This window comes from Somniosus microcephalus, chromosome 1, assembly GCF_052327205.1.
Source record: "Somniosus microcephalus isolate GS21.2 chromosome 1, FLI_Smic_1.0, whole genome shotgun sequence".
In the NCBI taxonomy this organism is placed as follows: domain Eukaryota; kingdom Metazoa; phylum Chordata; class Chondrichthyes; order Squaliformes; family Somniosidae; genus Somniosus; species Somniosus microcephalus.
Genome location: NC_140987.1, coordinates 249,522,270 through 249,546,806, shown reverse-complemented (window position 1 = coordinate 249,546,806; position 24,537 = coordinate 249,522,270). Strand labels below are relative to the sequence as shown.

The following is a 24,537-nucleotide window of genomic DNA, read 5'->3' as shown; positions in this document are numbered from 1 at the left end:
GCAGACACTCACACCTCAGTGGGACCTTCGGGACATGGAGTAGTGTTGTCACCTGGTGTATCACAGCTCACAAGTGAGCATCAGCAGAGTGTGGAGACAGGGACAGCAGTGGAGAGTCCTCGTCGGAGGGCGCAGGACTCTGCCAGCTCAGCTCAGCTGCATGTCGACCCTATGCCTCTGGGTCCATCCGCAAGAGAGGAGGTGATGGATCTCCATGCACAGATGCCGGAGTCTCTGGCAGGTTTTGTCTCCAGGGTCGCTGCGAGTGTGGAGCGAATGGAGGAGTCCATGGTGAGCATGAGCAGAGCCTTATTGGAGTCATTGGTGCATGAACGCAGCACCATGGAAAGGTTGGCAACCTCAGTGGTAAGGCTGGCTGCGGCCGAGGAGAGGAGGGCTGCGGCCGAGGAGAGGAGGGCTGTAGCCATGGAGGAGCTTAGTCGCCAGGGTATCGAAAACATGGTGAGTGCTCTAAATAGAATGGCATCTCGAGGAGCATCTATTGAGCACCGAAACCAGACCTTCATGGAAGTCCTTCTGTGCAGGACTGCCATTGCAGATACGGGTTCCCATGGCCCCCCTGATGTGCAGCAAGGTGCTCTCCAGCCACTTGCAGGCGCTGAGGGGGAGCTGACCCATGAGTGGGAGGTTGTTGGCACACCTCAAGGAAGTGGGGGCTCCTCTCCACGCGCTCATACTTCCATGCCACTTCAAAGCCCTCGGTCAGAGCCCCGCCGGAGTCCACACCCCAGTGAGATAGGAGTCTCAAGCCCTGCACAGCCGCAGGAGCAGCAGACTGCTGGCGAGCCCTCACAGGTTCGCCACCCCAGAGGTCGCCCGCCAAAGGTGTCGAGACAGGCGCAGCAGGAAAGTGAGCAAGGGGCCTCCACATTTGCTGAAGCCACAGGGGTACCACTATGTAGGAGCACGCGTAAGAGAAAAATAAAGCACCACTAATCACAAGGGTAGTCACTTGGGTGAAAAGTCTTGTAAATAGTTTTAATGCCATCATTTTCCTGTACATAAAAAATCTGGTGGCAACTGCTGCAGTTATAGCATCTGTCATTTGGCGAATGTGGATATCACAGAAGCCATAGGATAACTTGCAGATGTCAGCAAGCTGGTCAAATACGTAGGAATGTGCAGGCATGGGCCATTGTCCATGGTCAGTTAAGAAGCAGCGAGGCTGCAGTGTTTGATGTACCAGGCTACGCAAATCTGCCCAGGATGAGTGCGTTCCTTGCATTCCGCCCAGCAATGTTCTCGTGCACTGGTGCCGCTGGTTGGCAGGCCTCTGCAGGATGCTCGTTTCCGTCCTCCTCCTCCTCCTCAGCATCATCCTCATCCGAGGCGGCTCTGTGAGGAGCCTCTTGGTCCTGCGGAATCGGCAAGCCACGACGCTGTGCCATGTTGTGAAGCACACAGCATACCACGACGATTTTGGAGACCCTGGCTGATGAGTACTGTAGGGCTCCACCTGATCTATCGAGGCATCTGAAGCGCATCTTCAGCAATACGATGGTTTGCTCGATAATGCATCTGGTGGTAATGTGGCTGAGTTGTAGCGCTCCTCAGCTTCGCTGGCTGGTCTCAACAGCGACATTAGCCAAGAGCACAGGGGATATCCCTGGTCTCCAAGTAGCCATCCTTGAAGTTCGTTTGGCGGACTGAATAGCGAAGGTACAGTAGACTGGCGCAGTATGAAGGAGTCATGGCAGCTGCCAGGGTACCTGGCACAAACATGCAAAATCACCTTCTTGTGGTCACACACCAGCTGAACATTAGGGAGTGGAAGCCCTTGCGGTTGACAAAAACTCCTGAATTGTGGTGGGGTGCCCCAAGGGCCACATGTGTGCAGTCAAGGATGCCTTGCACCCTTGGAAAGTCTGCCAGCTGAGCTAATCGAAGCACTTGCGCCCTCACACTTGCGCGATCCCGGGTGAAATGGATGTGATTGTGCGCGAGGGCAAAGAGGGCATCGGTTACCTGTTTGATGCAAGTGTGTGCGGCCGCCTGGGAGATGCCGATCCCTGGAAGGAGCCTGAGGCATAAAAGTTGAGTGCGGTGGTGACTTTGATGGCCACTGGTAAGGAGTGTGGTCCTGGTGCTCTGGGCTCCAGGTCTTGCTGCAGCATTGCGCAGATGTCAGTCACAACCTCTCGCGAAAGTCGGAGCCGCCTCTGGCACTGCTGCTCAGTCATGTTGAGGTAGCTGACCTTGTGTCTGTAGACCCTGTTTGGGGGGTATCTCCTGCGCCGACGGCTTTCCATGCGCTGGCCCCTTCTGGCCTTTGCTGCCTCAGGTGGCCGAGCCGCAGCCTGCACCTCCTGCTGGTGCTGCTGTTTCTGGAGTTGCTCCAGCCTCCTCTGCTGTTGGAGATCCTCTAATGCCAGGAAGGGAAGGAACAAAAAGGCCCATGCTTCTGGCAGATGCCTCCATTGAGGAGGCGCTGAGTTAGGATGGTGAGAGGGGCTTCCCAGGAGCTCACACTGGAGAAGTGTGAGAGGCTCCAACCTTCCACAGCTGTGCCTAAGCCTTCAACAAGTTGCCCCAAGCCTTCAGCTACAAGGTCCTGCAGCCTGCAAATGCGGTCTGTTTAAATCTCTTCAGTCTTGATTGACCTGCAGCTGAAAGCAAGCAAGCCAACTTTGTTCATGCCAGGTTTCATCAGCGGTGTTCCCACCAGGCTTGTTTTACGTGGGGAAAGGCTGAAAGTTGCAAGGGACCCTGAAAATAGGATTAAACATGCCAATAATTGATTAGGTTTCCGCCGACCATTCCCGCCTGCTGTGGGCGGGACTGATTCGGGTCGCGCTGAAACACGGGGGCGAAAGTCGGGCGGGGCGGGGAATCGGGTGGGGGGGTCGCGACCCCCTATTTCTGCGATTTTCAGCCCCCGCCCACCTGAAAACCCGTCCGACGGCTGGGGGAAAATCGGGGCCTTTGTGTCCGACTTCACGGAAGACGACGCAAAAAATATTCTGGAAATAGTGGAGAACCAAGGGTCTAGCGAGAATGAGGAACTGAAAGAAATTAGCATTAGTAAGGAAATAGTACTGGAGAAATTAATGGGACTGAAAGCCAATAAATCCCCATGACCTGATGGCATACATCCTAGGGTTTTAAAAGAGGTGGCTATGGAGATAATGGATGCATTGGTTGTCATCTTCCAAAATTCCATAGATTCGTGAACAGTTCCTGCGTATTAGAAGGTAGCAAATGTAACCCCACTATTTAAGAAAGGAGGGAGAGAGAAAACGGGAAACTATAGACCAATTAGCCTGACATCAGTAGCAGGGAAAGTGCTAGAATCTATTATTAAGGACGTGGTAACAGCGCACTTAGAAAGTAATAATAGGATTGGGCAGAGGCAACATAGATTTATGAAAGGGAAATCGTGTTTGACAAATCTGTTCAGAGTTTTTTTTGAGGTTTAACTAGCAGGCTAGATGAAGGGGAACCAGTGGATGTGGTGTATTTGGATTTTCAGAAGGCATTTGATAAGGTGCCACACAAGAGGTAATTAAACAAAATTAGGGCTCCTGGCATTGGGGGTTATATACTAGCATGGATTAAGGATTGGTTAACGGACAGAAAACAGAGCAAGAATAAACGGATCATTTTCGGGTTGGCAGGCTGTAACTAGTGGGGTACCACAAGGATCAGTGCTTGGGCCTCAGCTATTTACAATCTATATCAATGATTTGGATGAGGGGACCAAATGTAATATATCCAAGTTTGCTGACGATACAAAGTTAGGTGGGAATGTAAGTTGTGAGGAGGATGAAAAGGGATATAGATAGGCTAAGTGAGTGGGCACGAACATGGCAAATTGAATATAATGTGGAGAAATGTGAAGATATCCACTTAGGTAGGAAAAATAGAAAAGCAGAGTATTTTTTAAAATGGTGAAAGATTGGCAAATGTTGGTGTTCAGAGGGACCTGGGTGTCCTTGTATATGAATTGCTAAAAATAATATGCAGGTAGAGCAAGTACACAAAAGGATTTGAGTATAAGAGTAAAGACATCTTACTGCCATTATATAGGGCCCTGGTGAGACCACACCTGGAGTATTGTGTAGTTTTGGTCTCCTTATCTAAGGAAGGATATACTTGCCATAGAGGGAATGCAGCAAAGGTTCACCAGACTGATTCCTGAGATGGGGGTATTGACCTATGAGGAGAGATTGCGTAGACTCGGCCTATATTCTCTAGAGTTTAGAAGAATACAAACTTCTTACAGGGCTTGACAGGGTAGATGCAGGGAGGATGTTGCCCCTGGCTGGGAGTCTAGAACCAGGGGTCACAGTCACAGAATAAGGAATCGGCCATTTAGGACTGAGATGAGGAGAAATTTCTTCACTCAAAGGGTTGTGAATCTTTGGAATTTTCTACCCACCGGGCAGAGATCGATAGATTTTTGGATATTAAGGGAATCAAGGAATATGGGGATACTGCAGGAAAGTGGAGTTGTGGTAGAAGATCAGCCATGATCTTATTGAATGGCAGAGCAGGTTCGGAGGCCGCAAGGAAGCAAGCAAGCAAGGAAGGACGGACGGACGTGTCTATATACTTTATCTGGCTAATCCATGGTCTTTCAGGCTACTTAAAATTGAAGCCTTTGAGTCAGCTACTGGGAGGTCTAGGACAACAGCTAGTTATGCTCCTGCCACTTGGCTTCTGAATCAGCTCCACGGTTCATGGGCATAAACCTGGAGACACACTTTGGTGCAATACTGAGTGTGTTGCAGTGTCAGAGGTTCTATTAGAGAATTTACAGCAGAAAAACAGGCCATTCAGCCCAACTGGTCTATGCTGGTGTTTATGCTCCACACAAGCCTCCTCCCACCCCTCTTCATCTAACCCCCCATCAATATATCCTTCTACTCCCTCATGTAACTTCCCCTTAAATGTATCTATGCTAGTCACCACAATCACTCCTTGTGGTAGCGAGTTCCACATTCTCACCACTCTGAGTAAAGAAGTTTCTCCTGAATTCCCGATTGGATTTATTAGTGACTATCTTATATTTACGGCCCCTAGTTTTGGTCTTTAGTTTCTAGAGAAAAGAGCCCCAAGTCCCCCTCTCATCTTTCGGATGAGAAGTTAAACCAAGAACCCATGGCAATTTTTCTTTTTGAAGAGTAGGGAATTCTCTCAGTTTCCTGGCCAAGATCCATGCCTCATCCAACATCATCAAAACAGATTAACTGCTCATTTATCTTGCCACTGTTCACGGGATCGTGTATACAAGCTGGCCGCCATGTTACCCAATAGTGACTGTACTTGAAAACTAATCTATTAAATGTGACGTGCTTTGGGCTGCCCCGAGGATGTGATTAATATGCTTTACATAAATAGAAGTTTGTCCTTTTTTTTTTGGAAGAATTCCATTAGAATTTTTTCCTGCACTACAAAAATAGTAACACTAAGCTGCAACAGGAACCAAACATGAAATAGCAAAGTTATTGTCAATTTCACATTTTAATTGAGATTAATTGCTTTTTTGGGGGCAGGGGGTTGGAAGGGCCAAGATCAGTTTCTTAAAAATGACAGCCTTCCTTTTATCTACATAATATATGATCTGCACCTGAAGCACATTTGGTAAAGGCAAGTTGATGCTTGGCAAGGGTACATGTCCCAAGTCGAGATACAGCTCAGATTGCTTTCGGATAAGATGCAAAACCAAGGCCCCCATCTGCCTTTTCAGTTGGACACAAGATTCCATGGCACTACTTGAAGAGCAGGGGAGTTCTCCCTGGTGTCCTGGCCAATATTTATCCCTCAACCAGCATCACTAAACCAGATTATCTGGTCATGATCTCAATGCGGTTTGTGGGATCTTGCTGTGTGCTAATTGGCTGCCGCATTTCCTACATTACAACAGTGACCACACTTCAAAAAGTAATTTAATGGCTGTAAAGCGCTTTGGGATGGCCAGAGGTCATGAATGGCGCTGTATAAATGCAAGTCTTTCCTTCAAAGCTGAACCCCATATTCTAACATCAACTTTTGTTTTGCTCCTTAAATCAAGAACCTCAACCATGTTTGCAGAAATTGCATGTACATAGTGCATGTCATATTAGAAAAAAATTCATATAGTGCCTTTAATAAACAAAAATGCCCCAAGGCACCTCACAAAAGCTGTAGGGGTTTTTGTTTGGGGGGGGGGGGAGAGAAAAAAGAGGTACCAAGCCAGACGAAATTAGGAAACGTGACAAAGCTTGGTCAAAAAGGTGGGTTTTAACAAAGGTCTTTAACGAAAGGTGAAGAGCCAGTTTAGGGAGGGACTTAGTGTGTGGGGCCTAGGCAGCTGAAGGCAGGGCTGCCGATAGTGGAGCGAAGGGAGTCAGGGAGCAATGCAAGAGAGGCCAGAAATCAGAGAGAGAGAGAGAGAGAGAGAGAGAGAGAGAGAGAGAGAATGGTAGAAGTGCTGTGGGAGGTTACAGAGCTAGGGAGGGGAGATTAATATTTTAAATGAGGCACGGGGTGGGGAAGATAGAATACAGGCAGCAGAGCTTTGGATGCGTTCAGAGGCTTCAGAGGCATGGATGAGGGTTTCAGCAGCAGATGGGCAGAGTTGGAGGGGGGAGGAAGGGAGGGAGATGGATGTTGTTAGAGGTGGAAGTAGGCAGTCTTTGTGATTGAGAGAATATGGGGTTGGAAACTCGGCTCAGGCTCAAATATGACACCAAGGTTGCAAACAAGCTGCTTCAGCCTGAGACAGTGGCCAGGAAGGGGTATATGCAATTGGTAGCAAGGGTATGGAGTCTTGGTAGGGGGGCAAAAGCAATGGCTTCAGTTTTACCAATATTTAACAATAAGAAATTGCAACTCAAAAGACTGGATGTCGAACAAGCAATCGAACAGTACGAGGCAGTGGAAGGGTTGAGAAAAGTGGAGGAGGTAGAACCAGGCAGTATACATGCAGAAGCCCAGTCCCTGTCTACAGATGATGTCATCAACAGGCAGCATATCAGTGAGGTGGGGTGGGGACCAAGGATAGTTCCTTGACAGACTCCAAAGATGACTGTGCTGGGGTGGGAAGAGAAGCTATTGGTAGAACTGCTCTAGCTAGATTCAGATAGGCAGAGTGGAAAGAGAGGCACTGAGACAGAGAAAGGAGGAGGAGAGGTGTAGGAGGAGGATAATGTGATGGGCCATGTCAAAATCCACAGAGAAGGCATGGAAGAGTAATTCGCTCTGGTCAGTCAGAGAATGTTGTTCATGACTTTGGTTAGGACTGTGTGTTGTGGGAGAGATGGGCCTGGATCTTTACAGTTGCAATGCTTTACAGTTACAATGCCAGTGAACATTACCAAGGGCAACTTTAGTATTTGAATGACCTAAAATATTGAGCTAATTTTATACTGGTTTGTGTGACATCACCAATTTTACTTACCATTTCAGAGTTTACTGCATAGGCACCAGGATTTCCATCAAGAGGAAGCAGTTTAAGGGAAGTCTTCACAAACCCATTAAGGTTTTCTTTTCGATTGTAGACATGTAGCTACACAAAGGACATTTAGGTGATAATTAATACCAAACATTCATAAAGTCCATTACACAAAAAAAACACATTCCATCATAACTTTGGTCAAAGACTCACCAAGAAGTACAAATTAGATTAGATTGAATGAATGAAGCTACTCCAGCAACCAAGTTATCTTAGACAAAGTGTTTGCGCTGATTCTCTGTTTATTCAACATCAATGTATTAAAGCATTTGAATTAACAAACTTCTCTATCTTTCTTCAATAGCAATGACACAAAGATGAAGGTAGCACCTCCTCACAGCCTAGTGGTTAAAGGTGATGGGTCAGCGGAACTTGGAGAGAGTTCGGCTATGGGCAGCGGGGTTTTGGATAAGCTCAACTTTACGGAGGGTGGAAGCTGGGAGGCTGGCCAGGAGAGCATTGTAATAGTTGAGTCAAGGAGGTAACAAAGCATGGATGAGGGTTTCAGCAGCAGATGGGCTGAGGCAGGGGTGACAACGAGCAATGCTATGCAGGTGGAAGAAGGTAGTCTTTGTAATGGAGAGGATATGGGGTCAGAAGCTTAGCTCAGGTTCATACAGGGTGCGGAGGTTGCAAAAAGTCTGCTTTAGTCGGAGACAGTGGCCAGAGAGAGGGATGGAATCGGTGGGTAGTGAATGGAGTATTTGGCAGGGGCCAAAGACAATGGCTTTGGTCTTCCCAATGGAGGGGATTTTGGCTCATCCAAGACAGGATATCGGACAAGCAGTCTGATAACAGAGGCAATGGAGGGGTTGAGAGGGGTGGTGGCGAGGTAGAGCTGGGTGTCGTCGGCGCACATTTCCCAATGAAATCTTAAGTCATCTTCAAAATTAATTTCTGGGTTTCTCGGATAACAAATTCTTAAGATTTCTTAATATGGTCCTCTGAAAAAAGGAATCCTACCCCAATCCAAGTTGCTATTTACATTTTCCATCACATATCTATACCTGAGCAACCTGACATCCAACAGATCCCAGAGATCCTTCACAGCAACCATATCGAGTTTCCCATCCACCAGACACTGGAATTAAAACAGCATATATTACAGCATCTTGTATATATTTAAAATAAAATCACACTAAACAACTATTTGGTGAAATTTGTACTTGAACAGCAGCTGGAGAATGGAATGGATGTTTCAGCCAGCATCAGAGCACGCTGTTCGGTACAAGAACATACTGGGATAATGTTGTTGAGCACCAAATAGGAGGAAAGAAATTGAAGGTGAGATTTAGAGGCAACTTAAGAGGTTTCCAGTACTGTAGTAGTTGTAACAGTGGAGGACATCATGAGATAAGTCTGCAATGTGGTCAAAAGGGAAGGTGTACTTGGAATGCATTCTGGATAGTTTTTCTACTACAAGTATTTATATAGTGCCTTTAACATAGTAAAACATGTCGCCGAAGGGCAGCATGTAGATGAGAAATTGGAGGGGGCCCAAGGATAGATCCTTGGGGGACACAGAGGTAACTGTGCAAGAGAAACCATTGTAGGTGATTCTCTGGCTACGATTAGATAGATAAGAATGGAACCAGGCGAGTGCAGTCCCACCCAGCTGGATGATGGTGGAGGAGGATGGTGTGGTCAACCGTGTCAAAGGCTGCAGACAAGTCAAGAAGGATGAGGAGGGATAGTTTACCTTTGTCACAGTCACATAGGATGTCATTTCTGACTTTGCTAAGAGCCGTTTCGGTACTGTGGCAGGAAGCCTGATTGGAGGGATTCAAACATGGAGTTCCGGGAAAGATGGGCATGGATTTGGGAGGTGACAACACATTCAAGACTTGAGAGGAAAGGGAGGTTGGAGATGGGGCGGTAGTTTGCAAGGACTGAAGAGTCAGTGTTTGTTTGGTTTTTTTTTTGGTTTTTTTGAGAGGGGTGATGACGGCAGATTTGAAGGAGCGGGGGACAGTACCCAAGGAGAACCGTTACAATATCAGCTAACATGGTAGCCAAAAAAGGAAGTTGGGTATTCAGCAGTTTAGTGGGAATAGGGTCGAGGGAGCAGGAAATGGATCTCATGGACAAGATGAGCTCGTGACAGCATGAGAGGAGATCGGAGAGAAACTGGAGAAAGATGAGAGTTCAGGGGAGAGCCTTAGAGCAAGTTTGGCCTGGTAGACTAAGGGAAGAGAGGGAAGTGGCAGAGGCTTAATCTGTAAATTGTCTGTCCAATAAGGTACAATGTAGTATTAGATCTGGCTCTGGGTTAAAAGAGAGACAGGCCCTGTAAGTGACTGAAACTAAAACACTTGGGAAATAGTGGCCATAACTTAATTAGATTCACATTGAAAAAGGGGTCAAAGATAAAAGGTGTTGGACTATGGCCAATTTCATTGGGATGAAATGGGACCCTGTCAGATTAAATGGTTGGAAATAAAGATCTAAACAACTTAAGGTATTTAAATAACAGCTCAATAATGTACAGATTAAATACATTGACGGAGTAAAAAAAAGCAAAAAGGTGCCCAAAAGCTCACATGCCATGCATGAATAGATCTGTGCAAATGAGATTTAAATCAGAAACAATACAAGGGGGAATAATATGGAAGGAAATTATGAGAAATATAAAGAATGTTAGAAAGGAAGCAAGAAAGAGATTTGGACGCTAAGGTGGAGCAAGAAAGAAGATTAGCAGTCAACATAAAAGGAAATATCTAGGACCTTTAAATACAGAAGTAAAGGGTTAATCAAGAGGGATGGGATCACCTAAAGATAAAAGGGATTGGGATAAAGATAAAGTTTTCCAAACGATTTTCATTTGACCATCATACACATGACCATCCAATTGACTGATACCTTGGAAAAGATAGAGTTAACCCTTTTTGACTTGATCATAAAGATTTCAGTCCAAGAACTGGGCTTGTCTTAGTAGAATTTAATGTATAAAGCCATGCTTTTCTCCAGGCCTAGGGAGTAAAAAAAATGTAAAGGCAGAGATAGCAGGTCCAGAACAGAGAGTACATTCCAAGATAATGCTAGGAAACTGTCTAGAATGGACAGAAAATTAAAACAGAAAGTATAAACAACCTTCAAAGCAGAGAAGTAGAGCGAGATTAAGAAATTTCAAGAGTTCAATCTGACAGAAGTAGACTGGAAAGTGTATTGCAAATGCATTACAGCTTGTGTCCTTGAGCACAGCAGGAGTATAAATTTGTAGTGCAATAGAGAAGCAACAACAAATTGTATTTATATAGTGCCTTTAAAAGTAGCAAAATGTCCCCAGGCACTTCACAGGAACGTTATAAAACAAAATTTGACACGGAGCTACATAAGGAGCTATTAGGGAAGATGACCAAAAGCTTGGTCAAAGAGGTAGGTTTTAAGGAGCATCTCAAGGAGGAAAGAGATAGAGAGGCAGAGAGGTTTAGGGAGGGCATTCCAGAGCTTAGGACCTAGGCAACAGAAGGCACGGCCACCAATGGTGAGAGAAGGAAATCGGGGATGCGCAAGAGGCCAGAATTGGAGGAGCGCAGAGATCTCGGAGGGTTGCACGGCTGGAGGAGGTTACAGAGATAGAGAGGGGCGAGGCCATGGAGGGATTTGAAAACAAGGACAGGAATTTTAACAATCGAGGCATTGCCAGACTGGGAGCCAGTGGAGGTCAGCGAGCACAATCAGTTAAGCCAGGATCAGAAGTCAACAACAAAAGAATAAAACTGCAGTGGAAGGAGACTCCCTGCCAGTTCCTCCCCCCCCCCCCCCCCCCCGCCGCCGAGGTGAAACTGAGTATCTCACAGGGAAGTCAAACAATTGGTACCAAAAATCTAATCTACTTAAAAAGGACAAGATGCTATATATCTGCTCATACTATAACAAGGATAAACTGTATATTCAAAACCATTAACTTACCTGCAAAACGTTGAATACAAATTACAAACAAACTTGCTAAGTTGTGTGGTAACTGCGGACACTAAACATAACTGTTATAATGCAAGATAACCCAAGATACTGCAATACCCTTAAACTTGTGTATCTAACGATTCAGTTAATAACCGCTACATGTACCTATCGTAATTCTCGATGCCTAACTGTACAATGGTATTAATTGTGTTAACTTAAATGTTATGAATAAAAGTAGTTTAATTAATTCTTCTTCTTAGGCAGTCCCTCGGAACAGAGGATGACTTGCTTCCAGGTTAAAAATGAGTTCGCAGGTGACTGATGAGTCCAATGCAGGACCTACAGTCTCTGTCACAGGTGGGGCAGACTGTGGTTGAAGGGGCGGGTGGGTGGGGTGCTTGGGTTGACATGCGCTCCTTCCGCTGTTTGCGCTTGCTCCCGGCAAAGAGACTTGGTGTTCAGTGCCTTCCCGGATGCTTCTCATTAAGTTTAATTAATGCATGTGTCAAACTTCACCTTTGAAGTTAATGGCTCAGGATTGTACTGTAGTTGTGGTTATGACAGTTAACTAAAATGCTTTTGACCAGGTATGCAAGGCAATGTAGAAGCAAGCTACATTTTATAAACTATAGATGTGTGTGGTAGAAGTATAGTCCAATGCTGTGTACACAAGTTAGTAAAAAGGACAAAGATGCAGCTAATACCTTTCAATGTATATTGGCTGAATATTGGAAATTCAGATATTGGCCCAGAATTTGCTGGAGTGCGGCATCTCACTGCGTGACCCGTTAGACTTTTTACCCCCACCATTCAGCTCGAACACGTTGTGCGCTGTAACTTGCTGGAAGTGAGAGCTGATAACAGCGCGGAGAGGGCAACGGGACATCTAGGACCTCGGTCTATCTCCTTAACCAATGAGATTTAAGGACTGAGAAAGAAAGAGGATGGACAGAGAAGGAAATCGGGTGAATTAGAGTCAAATCAGGTACAGATAGAGAAAGAGAGAGGGAACGAAAGTTTAAAATGGGAGAAAAAAAAAGACAAAGGAAAAGAAAAATATTTTACAATTTTAAATTAGATTTTCTTTAAAAATCTAACAATTTACTTCCTGCAGGAGTGAGACTCCACAGTTAAAACTGTTCTCTTTCTGGGCTGGAGAGGTTGAGTGGCATTGCAGGAACATAAATACGCTGTTAAGTACCAGCCCCAATTTTCTGCGTCGAGTTTAACGCATAATTAATGCGCAAATGCAGCAACTTCATGAAATTCACGGGGAGGTCGAGGGTGAGCTGCCATTTTTGTGAGGCTAATACGGAGCGGCGTAAATCGTCCAGCAACTTGTGGTGATTTGGAATCCACAGGGTATCTCTCCCTCACCACAAGTTGATGGACGATTTACACATTAACAGTGAGCGCCATTAAACGCACCGTTATTTGGCAACAAAATCTAAGCCAATATATTCTTTATGTACTGCGTGTGTTTTATCATATACCATAATCTTACATGGAGAAAGGAGGTTTTTTCTTCATATAAACACACTTGAGAAATGGATCACTTTTAGTATGCAGTTTATATACATAATAATGGATTTTCACACAACATTCACCTTGGCGTGTTATTACTCTTCCCCAGTGGTGGTTGCATTCTTCCTTAGAGATGTAATTTCCTTCAGGCGTTACAGAGAACGATGTCCCACAACGACAGCAAACCCGGATCAAAGCTTAAAATGATAAAAATTACAACTTGAACCTTTTGCACAAAGACAAAACTTACACAGTACCAAAGATCAAAAACGGTCATGGTTGCAGAACTGTATTTCAACTCAAATGTCAACCATCCCAGAATGGAAATCATTAAAATAAGTCATTTGAAACAAAATGCATGGACTAAAGGGCATTACAGGGCAAACCAATCCTGTGGTGGGCCAATGGTGAAATGACAACTGTTTCCCAGCTGACGCCTGTGTTGGAAATGAGCCACTCTATTCATGCTTGGTCAGTCAACTCATGGCTGTCAATTGGAGGAGCAAGGATTGGCATCATTCCCAGTCAGGAATGTTGATCCTAAACCTCTAGCCTACTTAAAATTTCATCCATGGATTACATCCATTGTATGTTAATATGACTGGACTATCAAAAGGTTAAAGTTGACACAGCAACAAAAAAGTGATCTGCACATTGAATTTTAAAGGCACATTGGTTGTACAGCTTAAACTCTGCTGTTACTGCAGACGTTTAATGAGGAACAAAAGCCCTGTAACTTGCTTACTGAGAATCATTGGCACCTGAAACCACAATCTAATTAAGAGGAAAATAGGAGATCATATCCAAAAAAAAAACAAAAAAAAAATCAAACTAACTCTCGTACTGAAGGACATTATTTCAGATTTATTGAGAAGTAAACTGGAAAATTCTGTCTCTGGTACAGAACAGATACTTGCAGAGACAACAGCATCATGTTAGCACATTGTCAACTTCTAGTCATCCTTTTCACATGCCGCGCTTGAAGAGTCTGATTTGGTGCAATGGAGTTCGATATTGGGCCGGATATTCCGATCCAGACGGGTGCGTATGCACTGTGTACATACCTGTAGGGACATCAGAAATGCTGGTTTCTGGCATGCACAGCACATGTGCTGAAAACTGGTATTTCTGATCTGTCAAGAATCTCTTGACAGATCGGACACCTGCCCTGGAGAAGGGCCTCTGCAGGCAGATGGTTCCGCTTTCTGGAGAACTTCCGCCCACAGAAAATCCTTAGAAATCTTACGCCTGGTAAATGCAGGCGTAAGGCCTGCTTTTACCAGGATAAGATTTGAAAAAAGTAAAAAAAATGTTTTCACTCATTTATCATTTAAAAATACTTTTAAAAAAGGTAAGTTTATTTTTAGCCCTGTAAAAAACTATTTTTTCAAAAAAATTACATTTTTGTTTAAAATATTTAATTTATTGTAATTTCAACTACAGTAACTTTAAAAATGTGATTTAAAAAAATTTTATTTAATGTTTTAAAATGTTTTGGGGTGATCTCCATTCATATATTTGACAGGTCTATCTGTCAAGTGTATGAAGGGAGATTCCCTTCTTTGATTGGTGCCCCATGGCCCATGTGATCCCCAGGGACGCTTGCGAACCGCATGCGCCTCTGGGATATGTGGGCTCTGCGCACTTAGAGTTGGAGAGGCCCAGGATCGGACTATACGCACCCCAGGAGCACTCAGGTAAGTGCGCAGATTTTTTTCCAGATCGGAGGCCTCCGCAGGCGGAAAGCCTCCAATTGGAAAATACGGCCCATTATGATTTATCTGAATGTGACTACAACGTGTGCACTGGATTAGGAACTGCATTTTATGCATCAACAGCAACATCTGCTGGAGGATTAGTTCAACTATAAGAAAGGAACTAGACATTCCTACAAAATAACCTATCAAGAGACTGAGGTTGACTCAGGCGATCAAACAAACGATGTTTAATGTGAAACTAACTGAGTTTAACAAACAAAATGCAAGAGAACTACGCATACAGGTCTAGTCAGTTCGGAGGCTCCACGAGGACTGCTTGGGCGGTCCCGTGGCTGACGTCATCACATTTTTCCCCAACGGTGGGGGATCACGTGATGAACGGCGTGACATCATCGCGTTTGCCCGCGCTCTTAAAGGGACCGCGCTCTGTACATGCAAACAGCATATACAAAGATACAGACTCAGGCTGTAGCTAACATATTGTTAAAGGGAATTATATACAGTTAATCGGAGTCCCTTAGTGGCTCTGCCACAATTTGACAGAAATACAAGCTCATTAATGCAGGAAGATTGTAAACATTAGTATTTGATGTAGTTGCACCAAATAAAACAGAAGAAGAAGTGATGCATGGATCACAAAATGAAAAATGCACAATGACTTGCAGTTAGATAGCACCTTTAACATAGAAAAATGTCCCAAGGTATTTCAGAGGCGTAATCAGACTAAACTAAACGCCGAGAAGGAGCAATTAAGAGGGGAGGGGGCGGCCAGAAGCTTTGTCCAATGGAGTCAGGTGGCAGAGCAGGTGGTGGAGACGCAGAGGGGGTTTAGGGAGGAGATTCCAGAGCGAGTGGCCTAGACAGCTGAATGCACAGCCACCAATGGTGGGGCAGGAAGAGGGAGGGATGCACAAGAGGCCAGAGTTGGATGATGGGAGAAGTCATGGGATTGTGGGGGGGGGGGGGGGGGGGGCGGCGGTGGTTTGGAGGGGATTGCAGAGATAGGGAGGAACAATGAAGGGATTTAAACATGGGGTGCGAATTTTAAATTGAAGGCACTGGAGAATCAGGAGTCAATGTAGGTCAGCGGAACTTGGTGCGAGTTCGGATACGGGCAGTAGAGTTTGGGATGAGCTGAAGTTTATGGAGTGTGGAGGCCAGCCAGGCGAGCGTTGGAATAGTAGAGTCTAGAGTAATAATAGCACGGATGAGGGTTTCAGTATCAAAATCCGCTGAGGCGGGGGGGGGGGGGGGGGGGGGGAAGGGCGGCAATGTTATGAAAGCAATGGGGTCAGAAGCTCAGCTCAGACACCAAGAAGATTTGGTTTCTGACCTGCCACTGCAGATATTACTCACATTAGCTGGATAAATAAAGCTGAATTACAATAAACAATCCCAAGCGTTCTATGTGAGCCATTACTTCACATTAAAAGAATGCATACTATGCCTAATTTTTTTAAAACATCACTTGCAGGAAATACAGAATCACAAAGACTTTGCTGTAGCATTTATAACCAAACATTTTTGTCAACCATAATAAATTGGAAAGATTTTACACTCACAGTCAGCAATGTATTTCTTTGCTTCACCATTAAACAATAGAGCAGTTCCTGGTTTATCAGGGTTGTAACGAGGATATCCACTCTCCTTCAACTGTCCCTCAGTTAAGACATAGTTCTTGAGTGCTCTATAAAGTGCAGCACCTGTAAAGTTTGAGATATTATACTCTGCAAGATGAAAGTCCAGTGTAAATAACCTATTGGAGACTTTTTCATCTGCAGCCACATTGGAATACAAGGTACTGATTTACAGTTAAATATATTTTCCTTTAATCAAACTTGCGCTCAGAGTCCGGAGTGTGGAACTCTTCCCAGGATCAAGTACTCCCAAGGTCAGGTATAGTGCAGCCAAGTGCAGAGTAAATCACCACCCGCTGTGCCAGTTTAACATTTTGCCCATTTGTCACAGGCACATTAGGGTCAACTTTCATACCAATCAGTCCAGGGTGCTTTGAAACCCAGTGTTAAAAGAAATGAAACATCGGACGGTTTCTGTAACGGGCAGCTGGCGCACAATGCCAGTTTTATACCCGGGTGTCAAGTTGAAAATCTACCCACACGATTCTAGGTATCTTGTAAGGTCCAGTGGAAATTTATTTTCATAACATTGGAGAACCGAGACACAAATTTAAGTAAGTTTTTGATGTAGCACCCCAACTTTTTCAGCACTGTGTACCTATTGGAAAACAATCAAGAGATTGTAAGAAACAAAAATGTAGCAAAACTAAAAGCGTCCAGTTGGAATTTTAGAAACTGTTGCGAAAGACCAAAAAAAACACGGTTCAAAAAGACAACTCACGTACTCTATTGGCATAATCTGCTAATATATCAACAAGCAGAAACACAGCGGTAGGAATGGGTCCACACACAAGTGAATTCCCATGTTCAGTTGAGCTATTAAATAACAGAGGCAAATTCTGTACCTTCAGAGAAAGGAGAAAAAAACCTAAGATGAATCAACCGTTTTCTCCTACACTTTGAGTGATGTTGTAATCAACCCCCATTCCCCAGAGACACCTTCCAAGCAAATTTAGCCAGAATCCAGCTTCCTATAATCTTATTCCAGTTCAGAGAGCAAATAGAATTGAGATTTCAAAAAAGATACAAACAAAAAAATTAATTTGACAACAGTGCAGCCAGAAACAACTAACAAAAGCAGACAGCTCAGGAAAGTGACGCTGGTGGCTGCTGGGAACACACAAGACTTTGAACAGCTGCTTTGGGATACCAACAAGGAGCAGCTTTACTACAGGCTATGGCTCCAGTAACTCTCCAATAAACTGTTACTACATTGGTAATGTTGCAGTTGGCATTATGCACCACAAACATTGGTCAAGTGAAATGTTTTTCAGTCTCAAGAAACATCGGCCCAGAACTTCGGGTCTCCACGGGTGAGTGCACACGGGGTACTCACCCGTAGGCCCAATGGAAGTGCCGGTTTCCTGCATGCACTGCGCATGCGTGGGAAACCAGCACTTCCGTTCCTCTGAACGAAGCGGTTCAGAGGTTGAACGTGTGCGCGGGGGAGGCTGCGCGCGCGCATCGAACTTACGTTTTTTTTTTTTTTTTTTTATAAATACAGGTTTCTCCGGGATCGTAAGCCTGCAGAAGTTAGAAATATAAAAAGCAGGCGTAAGGTCTGCTTTTTACAAGGTAAGTGGTGAATTAATTAAAATTAAAACATTTTTTCCACAGGTTTATTATTTTTAAATACTTTAAAGCAAGGTAAGTTTATTTTTAGCCCCGTTAGAATATAAAATTAAATTTTTGAAAAAAATTTAAATTGTTTAAAATAGTTATTTCATGTAATTTATAGTTTATTTAAAAAATGTGATTTAAAAAAAAAATTATTTGAAGGTTTAGTGCTATTTTGGGGCCGTAGTATTTATAAGTCTTGACAGCTCTTCCTGTCAGACTTATGAATGGAGCATTCCCTGCTCCGATTGGCTGCCCATGGCCCACGTGATCCCAGGGGATGCATTGAACTAACTGCGCCCCTGGGATATGCAAGCACTGCACGCCGGCAGCTGGACTAGGCCCCGGATCGGAATTCCACGGGGCCCTACAGCTCAACTGCTGGCGCGCAAGCTAAGTGCAGATCGGGGGCTTGCACCTGCGGGAAGCCCCCGACCCGAATTTCTGGCCCATTATTGCCCCTGAAGGTAATTGAACTGTCTGCCAATGTATTACTCTCAGGAAAACTTGGCTAGATCATACAATACTGTTTGGCATCTTTACATAGGCCATGATCTTTATAGAAGGCATGTTGAGGGCGTGCCCGCTGCTCGGCAGCTTTCGGACCCGCTCCCCAGATGCTGCTGGCCAGCAGTTACTATTTTTGCTTGATTGGCCTCGTTACGGCCGACGTGCGGGTCCCTCCAGGGAATTGGTTGCAGAGCGTCAGATTCTCTCCTCTGATGACGCGCTGTTTCTGGTAAAAATTTAAAGGGGCCATGTCCCCTCTGCAAAAGTATTAGGTTTTTCCTCTTAAAGGTGCTGGTTGCTGCAGGAATGGCAGCCCCAAAAACTAAGACTGCCCCCAGGTTCAATGAGGGCTCCCTCCATGCTCTTGTGGAGGGAGTTAGAAGACATCAGGAGATCCTCTTCCCTGGAAACCCAAGGAGGAGGCCTCCTCAGCAAACCAAGGCAGCTTGGCTGCAAGTTGCTGAGGTGGTGAGTTCGAGGTCTGTGCACATGGGTTCAGGGTCGAAAAAGGTTTAATGATCTGCTGAGATCACCTAAAGTGTGGCCTCTGTGTTCTGGGAAATGGAAGTTCAAGAGTGAGGGCTCAGGGAGAATTCCATGTAGAATGTTGGTGGTGACACGGAGCACAAACCATTGTTTATTGGACAGATGATGCCAGGGGTTTTGAGAATGTCAGGCTTATATTCATCTCCATGTGCCAGCCACCTGTGGTTGAAGCGTAACCTTACATAAATCTGGCATGGATGAGTGCATCCCTTGCCCGACGGCCAGCAATGTGGTTGCCTGCTGCTGGATTGGCCACATCCGGCCCCGCAAGGCGTCGCTCCTCACCCTCCTCCTCCACCTCCAAGGAGGCTGTGTGCTGAGCCACTTGTTCATCCGGCAGCACTAAGCCAGGCCTGCTGTGCAGGACACAGCAGACCACGACGATTCTGGACACCCTGGCTGGTGCATACTGCAAGGCTCCTCCAGATCCGTCAAGGCATTGGAAGCGCATTTTGAGCAAGCCGATGGTTTGCTCGATGATGCTTCTGGTGGATATGTGACTCAAATTGTACCGCTCCTCAGCTTCATTTGTTGGCCTCATCGGTGTCATAAGCCACTTTTTCAGGGGATAGCCTTGTCGCCAAGAAGCCATCTGTAAAGTTGGGTTGGCAGATGGAAGAGCTGAGGCAACATAGACTGGCGCAGGATGAAGGAGTCATGGCAACTGCCAGGTACTTTGTGCAAACATGCATGATGATCTTCCTGTGGTTACACACCAGCTGGACGTTCAGGGAGTGGAAGCACTTGCGGTTGACATTCAGCTGGGTTGTGATAGGGGGCCCTCATGGCCACATGTGTGCAGTCTATGATGCCCTGCACCATTGGCAAGCCTGCCATATTGGCAAAGCCAACCACACGTGTGGTCACACTTGGGCCATCGGTGGAGAAGTGGATATAATTGTAGGCCTTTACAAAGAGGGCATCGGTGACCTGAGTGATGCAGGTGCGTGCAGCCAACTGGGAGATGCTGCTGATGTCTGCAGCTGATCCCTGGAATGAGCTTGAAGCAAAGAAGTTGAGTGCAGTAGTGACTTTGACAGCAACTGGTAAGCAGTGTCCACCTGCTCCTCTGGGCTCCAGGTGTTGGTGCAGCATTGTGCAGATGTCAGCGACTACCTCTTGCGAATGTCTCAGCCTCCTTTGGCACTGCTGCTCAGTCATGCTGAGGAAGCTGACCCTCTGCTTGTAAACTCTGTTGGGGGTATCTCCTGCGGCAAGGTGCAGCCCTGTGGTGAGGCCCTCCGCCCTGTGCATCATCAGGTGGGTGAGGAGAAGGTTGGCACTCCTGGTGCTGCTGTTGTGGTGCTGCCATGGCTGCATTTCCTCCGAACCGGATGATCAGGAGGAGAGGATATAAATGGTCCATGTTGCGTCCGTGTATAATAAGACACAGACTGCAGGAGAACAGTACAACAGGTGTTTACTCAACGTGGCTCACACTGCAACTGATCTGTACAGATTACTACTCAGTGCTATATACAGATGTGGTCACTGCCGGTACTGCAGTACACGAGCTGTAAAAGATAGTTCCCCCCCTTAAAGGTATATACACATTACAATTCCTCCCCTTTTAGATTAACAGTACCATAACACTCATTTAACAATTAAATATCAAACTAATTACAATTAACACTTTTAACATGCAACATTAGCTGAAAATAGTCTATTTCTATATTCAGTCTTTGGGGAGGCTTCCTGATCCTTTCTGGATAGCGCCTTTCCAGAGTGTCTTGCTCTTGGTGCGGAGGCAATTCTGGCCCCGTCGTCGGTTGGTTCATCAGCTTCCGATGCTACTGTTTCTGGGGTAGATGCGACCTGTACGTCGGGTTCATCACCAGGTACGTATGGGCGAGGCATGGGGTTGACTTGTTCCTGTGACTCTAGGATCTGGTCAGCATGGCATCTCACGATGCTCTCCCCAACGTCCACCGTGTACATTAGTGGGCCCTGCCATGTGCATATCGTTCCTGGCTGCCATTTTTCTGTTCGGTAGTCGCGGGCCAAGACTGGTTGCCCTACATTGAAGCTCCTTGTTGGCTTCTCATGGATGTGCTGGAATTGCTTACTCTCAACATCTCTTCGTACGTTTGGTCTGAGCAAATCCAGGCGAGATCTTAACCTTCAGTTAAAGAACATCATGGCCGGGGCCTGGTTGGTGACTGCATGTGTCGCATTCCGGTAGGCGAACAGGAAATTGTCCACCTTGTGCTGCAGCGGAATGTTGTCATTGTACATAGCCTTTATTGCCTTCTTAAAGGTTTGTACGAACCTCTCAGCCAATCCATTTGTGGCTGGATGATACGGGGCGGAGGTGTAATGCCTTACCCCATTCTTTTTCGAGAACCTCCGGAACTCTTCGGACACAAACTGTGGTCCGTTGTCGGAGCAAATCTGTCCTGGCAAGCCATTCCTGGCAAAAATGGTCCGTAGGACTGCAATAGTTTTCTCCGTGGTGGTGGCGGAGGACATTTTGATGACCTCAGGCCATTTCGAATGCGCATCCACGGCTATTAAAAAGATCGAGTCCATGAATGGACCAGCAAAATCAATATGCACCCGTTGCCATGGAGATGAGGGCCACTCCCATGGGTGTAGAGGGGCCTGTGGTGGTGCATTTTGGACTTTCTGGCATCCTGAGCAGCTCTTGGTCAGGTCCTCGATTTGTTTATCGATTCCCGGCCACCACACAAGCCCTGGCTAGGCTTTTCATTTTTACCCCTCCCAGATGACCCTCATGAAGTTCATTGAGCACTCTATCCCTTAACTTGGGTGGAATTACCACTCGGGATCTACACATCAAGGTCCCCCGGCACACTGACAGCTGTTCTCTCCTTGTCGAGAATGCTGGCAACAGTGAGTCGCCATGTGCTGGCCATCCCTTCACTGTCAAATCATATACCCGAGACAGTGTTGGGTCATTTCGGGTTTCCTTTTCGATACAAGCGTTAGTTACCGGTAGGTATTCAACTATAGTCGAATGGAATATTGCGACAGGATCGACTGCTGGTGCTTCCTCCGCAGTAGGCAGTGGCAGGCGTGATAGCCCATCAGCATTTCCATGCTGTTTCGTGCCCTTATATTCAATCTCATAGTGGTGCACCCCTAGAAAAAGTGACCATCTTTGTAGTCGTTGCGCAGTCATCGCCGGAACGCCCTTCTTCGGATTAAAAATGGAGACAAGAGGCTGGTGATCAGTCAGCAAGGTGAATTTCTGCCCATGCAAATAGTGATTGAACTTTTTCACTCCCCACACTAGGCTCAGGGCCTCCCTGTCAATCTGGGCATAGTTACGCTCGGCTGAGGTTAGTGATCGTGACGCAAAGGCTATTGGCCTCTGAGCATTTGTGCGACAGCACCGCTCCAATGCCGTATGCCAACCGAATTGGTAATGCCGGGTTGTAATGGGCCAATACCTCTTTCGATGTGATTAGTGTTTTGCTCTTCTGGAAAGCTTGTCTACATTCGTCACTCCACTTCCATGGCACCCGAGTTTGCAGTAGGGTGTTCAGTGGGTGTAGTATTGTAGACAAATTTGCCAAGAACTTATGGTAGTAGTTTACCAGCCCGAGGAACGACCTCAGTTGTGACACATTTTCTGGTGCTGGAACCTTGACTACTGCCTCAATCTTCTCTGGGGACTTATGTAACCCCTCTATCGATAACGTGGCCACAATACGAGATCTGTTTTCTAAAAAACTCGCATTTGGGGCGGTTAGCTCGAAGCCCATATTCCTGCAATCTAGTGAGCACCTGCTCCAGGTTGGCAAGGTGATCACTGTCATTTTCGCCCGTGACCAGGATGTCGTCCAAATAACACTGGGTCCCTGGGATCCCTTGCAGGACTTGTTCCATTGCCCTCTGCCAAATAGCCGGAGCTGATGCTACCCCGAATACCAGCCGGTTGTATTGGTAGAGACCTTTATGGGTGTCGATTGTGAGGTATTTTTTTTGATGCTTCTTCTACCTCCATTTGCAGATACACCTGGGCCAGATCTATCTTAGTGAAGCGTTTCCCTCCAGATAGCGAGGCGAAAATATCTTCAATCCATGGAAGTGGATATTGTACGGTGTGAAGGACCGGGTTCACTGTTACCTTAAAGTCCCCACAGATGCGAACTTTCCTTGGTTCCCCAGGCGTGCTGCTCAACGACTTTTTCATCACAGGGACAATGGGTATAGCCCACTCGCTCCAGTCTACCTTGGACAGTACACCTGAACGTTCCAGACTCTCCAGCTCTGCTTTGATGGCTGGGCGGTTCGCATAAGGTACCGGTCTGGTCTTAAAAAATTTTGGGCTTGCGTTTTCTTCAATTTTAATCATCGCTGTCATGCCTTTTAGTGTTCAGAGTCCTTGCTGGAACACTTCTTTCGCGTCAGTTAGGATCTTTGACAGTCGCCCAGGTGTGACGTCGTCATCCTTTTTGTCAGCCACAGTCAGTGCCTGTATGGAATGCCAATCCAGTTGTATTTTGCAGATCCATTCACGTCCCAGTAATGGTGGTCCTCCATCTTGCAATACATACAGGTCTAGTTTTGGTGTTTCCTTACTGTTATATACAACGGTCACCCTTATTTTTCCTTTGGGGTAGACTTTTTGCCCCGTGTACGTCCTCAAAATAATGTTTGTCTCTCAAGGGTATGAGAGAGAATAGCCGCGCGTAGTCCCATCGGTTTATGACTGTTAGGGCTGATCCTGTGTCCAATTCCATCTTTACCTGGACTCCTGCTAACTTGAGAGAGTGACCCAAATGGTTCGGTGATCCTCCGTTGTGATCACATTATGTAGTTTCAGACAACTCAGTTCCCTGCTTTCGGAGTAGTTATCACTCTTTTGTTCGTCTGAACTATTCTCCGTCATCTTATGTACCTTCTTGTACTTTCCTTTGGTAGGTTTCTTATTGCTGGTTTTCTTTCCCGACCTGCAGACTCGTGCTATGTGTCCTACTTTTCCACACTGTCTGCACACTTTGTCTTTGAACCAGCAATCATTCTGGTCGTGTGTTGTTCTGCCGCAGCGATAGCACTTCTCTGTTCCATATGACATTTTGTTTGTGCCATATTCTTGCGGTCTCTGTTGTATCTCTGCAGCGCCCCGTGCTGCTGCTTCATATGATACGCTGGAAAAGGCTTTCAGCATTGCGGTAAGGTCCTTTTCAGATAAAAGCCGTTTCTGGGTTCCTTCACTTTGAAGCCCACACACAAACTTGTCCCTCAAGGTATCTGCCAGTCCCGCTCCAAACTGGCAGTGTTTCGATAGTTTGCGCAGTTCTGTTAAATAATCAGCATTGCTTTCATCCTTATGCTGGTTCCGTTTGTGAAACTTGAATCTTTCTGCTATCAGCAGTGGTGTGGGGTTTAAATGTTCCTTTAGTATCATTACTATGTCTTCAAAACTCTTTTCCATTGGCTTCGTTGGGGTTACTAGATTTCGTAATAAACCATACGTCTTTGCACCCATTAAATTTAACAATACCGACGCTTTCTTGTCATCTGACACCTCATTTGCCTTGCAGTACACCTCTATTCGTTTGACATATGTAGTCCAATCTTTGACTTCATTGTCAAATGCGGTGATACTGCCACTCTTCGGCATTTTGGGTGTGGCTTAAAATGGCGTCTCCCGCGC

General features: G+C 45.9%; 1 protein-coding gene across 4 annotated transcripts in view; it reads right to left on the bottom strand.

Annotated features, from left to right (window-relative positions):
* Positions 1-24,537, bottom strand: part of LOC147124703 (RNA exonuclease 1 homolog) — a 54,383-nt gene that overhangs the window by 16,254 nt on the left and 13,592 nt on the right. For 3 of the 4 annotated variants that reach the window (XM_085991772.1, XM_085991780.1, XM_085991763.1), the window contains exons 9-12: positions 16,164-16,304; positions 12,967-13,080; positions 8,464-8,537; positions 7,403-7,510 (exon numbers count right to left, since the gene is read on the bottom strand). In XM_085991772.1, coding sequence (XP_085847898.1) covers positions 7,403-7,510; positions 8,464-8,537; positions 12,967-13,080; positions 16,164-16,304 — 437 coding nt within the window. The remainder of the gene's footprint in view (positions 1-7,402; positions 7,511-8,463; positions 8,538-12,966; positions 13,081-16,163; positions 16,305-24,537) is intronic. The other variant, XM_085991788.1, reaches the window with a different exon arrangement.